The sequence below is a fragment of the Arachis hypogaea genome, chromosome 1 (genome assembly GCF_003086295.3).
Source record: "Arachis hypogaea cultivar Tifrunner chromosome 1, arahy.Tifrunner.gnm2.J5K5, whole genome shotgun sequence".
NCBI classification, from domain to species: Eukaryota; Viridiplantae; Streptophyta; class Magnoliopsida; order Fabales; family Fabaceae; genus Arachis; species Arachis hypogaea.
Window position 1 is genome coordinate 75,296,085 of NC_092036.1, and position 8,559 is coordinate 75,304,643.

Sequence of the window (8,559 nt, forward strand, 5' to 3'; positions counted from 1 at the left end):
GCAGAATGTGAAGAAGCTCCAAAACACACGGCGATAAACAGGCACGACAAATGCAAAAAGATTCAAGTTTTCCAAACAAGCATGCAAGCAAAACCAAAACTTTATCATAAATCGAAGGTCAAAAAGTAAAAGAAGTAAGGAAACGGAAAGTAGAAACCAAACCTGGAAAGTTCTGAAGAAAATGGAAAGCTGGGGCAGGATTCTATAGGTGCTTTATCAAGAACTTTAGCAAGATTGTATTACCATTGTCGCACCTACTCTAAAAGAACGTGGACTTTGAGTTTGATAGTGCTTGTGGGGAAGCATTTGAGGAGTTGAAGAGAGCCCTTACCACGGCACCAATTTTGAGGGGCCCTGACTCGACGCAACCGTTCGGGATCATGTGCGATGCGTCAAATCATGCCGTAGGTGCCGCGCTTGCACAGCGCGATGGTAAGCTCCCTTACATCATTGTTTACTCCTCAAAGACATTGGATGCGACACAATCCAACTACACGACTACCGAGAAAGAGCTTTTACCCATTGTTCATGCATTGGATAATCTTACTTGCCAGGCTCCAAGATAGTGGCATACACGGATCATGCAGCTTTAAAATATTTGCTGACAAAGAATGAGTCGAAACCTAGGCTCAAACGTTGGATCTTGCTTTTGCAAGAATTTGACATTGAGATTAGGGATCGAAGTGGGTCACAGAATTTAGTTGCGGACCATCTAAGCCTCCTTGAAAATCTTAAATATGACCCATTTCTGATTAATGACTCATTCGCTTTGGATAGTTTGCATGCTATTTCGAATAGTTTTCCTTGGTTTGCTCCTATGGCGAACTACTTGGTTGCTAAGATTTACCCTCCCAACTTTTCAAAACATCAAAGAGATAAGTTGAGAAGTGATTCCAAATACTATATTTGGGATGACTCTCACTTATGGAGGAGGGGAGTAGACCAAGTAATTCATAGATGTGTCCTGGAATCTGAAATCCAACCCATTCTTGAATCTTGTCATTCGTCCGAGTTTGGTGGCCACTTTGGCCCACAACGGACGGCTAAAAAAGTTTTGGATTGTGGATTCTGGTGGTCAACACTATTCAAGGATGCTAACCCATTTTGTGTGTCATGTCACCAATGTTAGACGTCAGGAAATGCATCCCAAAGGGATGAAATGCCTCAACAACTGATGTTATTTTGTGAAATCTTTGACGTATGGGGTATAGACTTTATGGGGCCATTTCCTAACTCAAGTAGGTATTTGTATATCTTGTTGGCGGTTGACTATGTCTCAAAGTGGGTAGAAGCGATACTTACCCGCTTTGATGACGCTAATGCTGTGACTTCTTTCATTAGAAATAATATTGTGTGCCGCTATGGGTCTCCATGAGTAATCGTGAGCGACCAAGGTTCTCACTTTTGTAACAGGAAGGTAGAAGTACTACTTAAACGCTATGGGATATCACACAAGGTTTCAACTGCATACTACCCCTAAACAAATGGGCAAGCGAAAGTGTCCAACCGAGAGATTAAGCGAATTTTGGAGAAAGTGGTAAATCCACAAAGGAAGGACTGAAGCTCTCGATTGGGAGATGCATGATGGGCATATAGGACGGCCTATAAGACCCCGTTAGGAATGAGTCCCTTTCGGGTTGTCTATGGTAAGGCATGCCACCTTCCAGTGAAATTTGAGCACAAAGCCTATTGGGCGGTGAAGCATTGTAATATGGACATCACCAAGGCGGGTGTAGCCCGGAAATTGCAACTGGAGGAGCTTGAATGTCTTAGAATGGAGGCATATAAGAATGCCCGGATTTATAAGGAAAAGACTAAGGCATTCCATGATCACCATATTCGGAAGAAGGATTTTCTAGAAGGTGACGAAGTTCTCCTCTACAACTCAAGGCTTAGATTCATGCCTGGAAAGCTCCGTTCAAGATGGGAAGGTCCTTTCAAGGTGAAGGAGGTTAAGCCCTATGGTGTGGTCGAATTGTTTGACCCTCAAAGTGAGGCAACCTTCAAGATTAATGGCCATAGAGTGAATAAATACCATGGCTACAAGTCACCCAAGGAAGTGGAAGTGCTCCTACTTGAGGATACACCAAAAGGAGAGGAAGCTTAAGCTCAGGACCGTCCAACTTAAGGACGTAAAAGAAAAGTGCTAGGTGGAAGACACCCCACCACGGTATGATCGTTCTTGTATATACTTACTTGCTTCTAGCATTAGGGTCTTTGTGAATTTTGTGATTCTTAATGTTGTTAAGCTTGTATTGATATGTTTTGATATGATAGGTTTTGATGAATTTGTTAGATTGTTGTGGTATTCATTAGGATTTTATCAATCTTGGCAAATTTTGTTGTATTGGTTGTGTTGAGAAAATGCCTCTTCTTGAGTAATGAATGGTTTTGTGAGTGTTTTCTCAACTTATCTAGCTGATTGAATGCCAAGAATATGTTAAATTGCATTTTTCCTATGTGTAAAAAAAAGGGGCAACCACGCGTAAGCGCACTGTGCGCGCGCGCATCGGCATGGTTTTACAACTCCTGGTACAAAGACCAGAGAGTTGTGTCCACATTATGCCTACTTTGTGCCAGGCAAACTACGCGTGAGCGTGCTTGACGCCTGTGCGCCCCTTGCTATCTTGCCGACCCACGTGCAAGCGTGCTGTGTGCGCGCGCGTTGGTTGTGCATTCTGCACTCTCTGGTACAAAAACCAGAGAATTATACCCAGTTTGTGCCTACTCTGTGCCTGCAACCCACACGCAAGCGTGCATGATGCGTCCGCGTTGATCGCCACTTCGAACAAGCACGCGTACGCGTGCTGTGCTCGTACGCGTTGCCTGTGCTGCACGCCATTAGTGGTACAGAAACCTAAGAGTTAGGCCTACCTTGTGCCAACTCTGTGCCTAGGCACAACATTCCTTGCACGTACGCGCCCTTGACCCGTACGCGCCACTCACTTCTCTACAGATCGACGCGTGAGCGTGCTGTGCACGCGCCGTCGGTGCCTTGACGCAGTTTTAAAACCTGCGCGCTGATGAGCGGATAATTTATACGCTTTTTGGCATTGTTTTTAGTATGTTTTTAGTATGATCTAGTTAGTTTTTAGTATATTTTTATTAGTTTTTAGTTAAAATTCACTTTTCTGGACTTTACTATGAGTTTGTGTGTTTTTCTGTGATTTCAGGTATTTTCTGGCTGAAATTGAGGGACCTGACCAAAAATCTGATTCAGAGACTAAAAAGGACTGCAGATGCTGTTGGATTCTGACCTCCCTGCACTCGAAGTGGATTTTCTGGAGCTACAGAAGCCCAATTGGCGCGCTCTTAACGGCGTTGGAAAGTAGATATCCTGGGCTTTCCAGCAATATATGATAGTCCATACTTTGCCCGAGATTTGATGGCCCAAACCGGCGTTCAAAATCACCATCAGAATTCCCAGCGTTAAACGCCGGAACTGGCACAAGGATGGGAGTTAAACGCCCAAATTGGCACCAAATCTGGCGTTTAACTCCAAGAAGAGTCTCTACACGAAAATGCTTCAATGCTCAGCCCAAGCACACACCAAGTGGGCCCGGAAGTGGATTTTTATGTCTTTTACTGATCTCTGTAAACCCTAAGCTACTAGTTCTCTATATATAGGACCTTTTACTATTGTATTTTCATCTGGGGATCATTGTTCGATCTTAGGATCATCTTTGGACGTCTAGTTCTTAGATCATCGGGAGGCTGGCCTCACGGCCATGCCTAGACCTTGTTCTTATGTATTTTCAACGGTGGAGTTTCTACACACCATAGATTAAGGTGTGGAGCTCTGCTGTACCTCGAGTATTAATGCAATTACTATTGTTCTTCTATTCAATTCCGCTTGTTCTTGTTCCAAGATATCACTTGTTCTTCAACTTGATGAATGTGATGATCCGTGACACTCATTATCATTCTCACCTATGAACGTGTGCCTGACAACCACCTCCGTTCTACCTTAGATTGGGTGGATATCTCTTGGATTCTTTAACCGGAATCTTCGTGGTATAAGCTAGAATTGATGGCAGCATTCAAGAGAATCCGGAAGGTCTAAACCTTGTCTGTGGTATTCTGAGTAGGATTCAATGATTGAATGACTGTGACGAGCTTCAAACTCCTGAAGGCTGGGCGTTAGTGACAGACGCAAAAGAATCGCTGGATTCTATTCCAACCTGATTGAGAACCGACAGATGGATAGCCGTGCCATGACAGGGTGCGTTGAACATTTCCACTGAGAGGATGGGAGGTAGCCACTGACAACGGTGAAACCCTTGCATACAGCTTGCCATGGAAAGGAGTAAGAAGGATTGGATGAAGACAGTAGGAAAGCAGAGAGACGGAAGGGACCAAGCATCTTCATACGCTTATCAGAAATTCCTACCAATGAATTACATAAGTATCTCTATCTTTATCTTTATGTTTTATTCATCATTCATAACCATTTGAGTTTGCCTAACTAAGATTTACAAGGTGACCATAGCTTGCTTCATACCAACAATCTCTGTGGGATCGACCCTTACTCGCGTAAGGTTTATTACTTGGATGACCCAGTACACTTGCTGGTTAGTTGTGTGAAGTTGTGTTTATGCCATGGTATTGAACACCAAGTTTTTGGGTTCATCACCAAGGATTATTTGAGTTGTGAAAAGTATTGATCACAATTTCGTCCACCAAGTTTTTGGCGCCGTTGCCGGGGATTGTTGAGTTTGGACAACTGACGGTTCGTCTTGTTACTTAGATTAGGTATTTTTCAGAATTCTTAAGAATGAATTCTAGAGTTTCATGATGATTTGTTGAAATCTGGCTGGCTGTGAAGCCATGTCTAATTTTATTGGACCGAGGTTTCAACTTATCATCACAAGAGCTTGTTGATTTCTATCAATCTTGCTGTTGGATCAATGATCTGCTAAGGCTTGGCTGGCCATAGGCCATGTATAGTGTTTTGGACCGAAGCTTTCTTTGAAAGCTTGGCTGGCTATGAAGCCATGTCTAATTCCTGGACCGGAGTCTTAGACTAGCATTGCATGATTCCTGGAATTCTCATTAAGAATTCTGATATCTTTATTTTCTTTTCCACTTAATTTTCAAAAAAACCAAAAAATATAAAATCATAAAAACCAAAAATATTGTATGTTTCTTGTTGAGTCTAGAGTCTTATTTTAAGTTTGGTGTCAATTGCATGTTTCTGTCCTTCTTGCATTCATTCATGTGTCTTAAGTGATCTTCAGGATGTTCTTGATGATTTCATTGCTCTAATCTTTAAATTCTCTTGACTTGAGTGTTTTGTGTATCTCATATGCATTCTCATTTTGTCAGTGTCAGTAGTATCTAAACTGCTAAGTTTGGTGTCTTGCATGCATTGTTATTTGATTCTAGTTGCATTTTGATTATTCCTCATTATTAAAAATCCAAAAATATTTTTAATTTGTGTCTTTTCAAGTCAATAATACAGAGAATTGAAGATTCAGAACATACAGCAGAGGAATTATACAGAAAAAACTGGGCGTTCAAAACGCCCAGTGAAGAAGGGCAAACTGGCGTTTAAACGCCAGCCAGGGTGCCTGGCTGGGCGTTTAACGCCCAAAAGGATAGTAGTTTGGGCGTTAAACGCCAGAATGTGCACCATTCTGGGCGTTTAACGCCAGGATGGCACAAGAGGGAAGATTCTGTTTTCAATGCAAATTTTTTTCAAGTTTTCAAATTTTTTTTAAAATCAAATCTTTTTCAAATCAAATCTTTTCAATCAAATCTTTTTCTTTCTATTTTCAAGGATACTTGCTATCAATTAATGATTTGATTCAACATTTCAAGTATGTTGCCTTTTCTGTTGAGAAAGGTTTAATGTTTGAATCATATCTTTTCTTGATAGCCAAGTCATTAATTTTCAAAATCAACTCTTTTTGATGTCTAACTTCAAAATCTTTTTCATAAATCACCTGATTTCTTTCCCACTTTTATTTTCGAAAATCAATTAGTGTTTTTCAAAATGTTTTCAAAATCTTTTACTTAATTTTCGAAAATTACTTCCCCTCTTCTCACATCCTTCTATTTATGGACTAACACTATTCCTCAATGAATAATTCGAACCCTATCTCTCTTGATAAGTTCGAATTCTTCTACTTCTGCCTTCCATTTTTCTTTTCCTCTGACACCTCAAGGAATCTCTATACTGTGACATAGGGGATTCCACATATTTCCTTGTTTTCTTCTCTTTCATATGAGCAGAAGCAAAGACAAAAGCATTCTTGTTGAGGCTGATCCTGAACCTGAAAGGACCTTGAAGCGAAAGCTAAGAGAAGCTAAGGCACAATTCTCTGTAGAGGACCTAACAGAAATCTTCAAAGAAGAAGAACCCATGGCAGCCGAGAACAACAACAATGCCAACAATGCAAGGAAGGTGCTGGGTGACTTTACTGCACCTACTCCCGACTTCTATGGGAGAAGCATCTCTATCCCTGCCATTGGAACAAACAACTTTGAGCTTAAGCCTCAATTAGTTTCTCTAATGCAACAGAATTGCAAGTTCCATGGACTTCCATTGGAAGATCCTCATCAGTTTTTAGCTGAATTCTTGCAAATCTGTGACACTATCAAGACCAATGGGGTTGACCCTGAGGTCTACAGACTTATGCTATTCCCTTTTGCTGTAAGAGACAGAGCTAGGATATGGTTGGACTCACAACCTAAAGAAAGCCTGAACTCTTGGGAAAAGTTAGTCAATGCCTTCTTGGAAAAGTTCTTTCCACCTCAAAAATTGAGTAAGCTTAGAGTGGAAGTGCAAACCTTCAAACAGAAGGAAGGAGAATCCCTCTATGAAGCTTGGGAAAGATACAAACAATTAATCAGAAAGTGTCCCTCAGATATGCTTCTGAATGGAGCATCATAGGTATTTTCTATGATGGTCTGTCTGAACTGTCCAAGATGTCTTAGGATAGCTCTGCTGGAGGATCTCTTCATCTGAAGAAGACGCCTACAGAAGCTCAAGAACTAATTGAAATGGTTGCAAATAACCAATTCATGTACACTTCTGAAAGGAATCCTGTGAACAATGGGACAAATCAGAAGAAAGGAGTTCTTGAGATTGATACTCTGAATGCCATATTGGCTCAGAACAAAATATTGACTCAACAAGTCAATATGATTTCTCAAAGTCTGTCTGGAATGCAAAATGCACCAAGCAGTACTAAGGAAGCTTCATCTGAAGAAGAAGCTTATGATCCTGAGAACCCTTCAATGGAAGAGGTGAATTACATGGGAAAACCCTATGGAAACACCTATAATCCTTCATGGAGAAATCATCCAAATCTCTCATGGAAGGATCAACAGAGACCTCAACAAGGTTTCAACAACAATAATGGTGGAAGAAACAGGTTTAGCAATAGCAAGCCTTTTCCATCATCTTCTCAGCAACAGACAGAGAGTTCTAAGCAGAACACCTCTGACTTAGCAACCATGGTCTCTAATCTAATCAAAACCACTCAAAGTTTCATGACTGAAACAAGGTCCTCCATTAGAAATTTGGAGGCACAAGTGGGTCAGCTGAGTAAGAAAGTTACTGAACTCCCTCCTAGTACTCTTCCAAGCAATACAGAAGAAAATCCAAAAGGAGAGTGCAAAGCCATTAACATGGCCGAATTAGGAGAGGAGGAAGAGGCAGTGAACGCCACTGAGGAAGACCTTAATGGACGTCCACTGGCCTCCAATGAGTTCCCCAATGAGGAACCATGGGAATCTGAGGCTCAAAATGAGACCATAGAGATTCCATTGGATTTACTTCTGCCATTCATGAGCTCTGATGAGTATTCTTCCTCTGAAGAGGATGAGTATGTCACTGAAGAGCAAGTTGCTAAATACCTTGGAGCAATCATGAAGCTAAATGACACGTTATTTGGAAATGAGACTTGGGAGGATGAGCTCCCTCTGCTCACCAAAGAACTGGATGACTTGTCTAGGCAGAAATTACCTCAAAAGAGACAGGATCCTGGGAAGTTTTCAATACCTTGTACCATAGGCACCATGACCTTCAAGAAGGCCTTGTGTGACCTAGGGTCAAGTGTAAACCTCATGCCCCTCTCTGTAATGGAGAAGCTAGGGATCTTTGAGGTGCAAGCTGCAAAAATCTCACTAGAGATGGCAGACAACTCAAGAAAACAAGCTTATGGACTTGTAGAGGATGTTCTGCTAAAAGTTGAAGACCATTACATCCCTGCTGATTTCATAGTCCTAGAGACTGGGAAGTGCATGGATGAATCCATCATCCTTGGCAGACCCTTCCTAGCCACAGCAAAGGCTGTGATTGATGTTGATAGAGGAGAATTGATTATTCAAGTGAATAAAGAATCCTTTGTGTTTAAGGCTCAAGGATATCCCTCTGTCACCATGGAGAGGAAGCATGAAGAGCTTCTCTCAAAACAAAGCCAAACAGAGCCCCCACAGTCAAACTCTAAGTTTGGTGTTAGGAGGCCACAACCAACTTCTAAGTTTGGTGTTGAACCCCCACATTCAAACTCTAAGTTTGGTGTTGGGAGGTTCCAACATTGCTCTAAATAT

The 8,559-nt window shown here is 41.6% G+C and overlaps 1 protein-coding gene across 1 annotated transcript; it reads left to right on the top strand.

Annotated features, from left to right (window-relative positions):
- Nucleotides 1-1,621: 1,621 nt before the first annotated feature.
- On the top strand, nt 1,622-2,107 carry LOC112737830 (uncharacterized). The gene has a single exon (XM_025787991.1). The coding sequence runs from the start codon at nt 1,622-1,624 to the stop codon at nt 2,105-2,107; it is 486 nt and encodes a 161-aa protein (XP_025643776.1).
- The last annotated feature ends 6,452 nt before the right edge of the window (nt 2,108-8,559 follow it).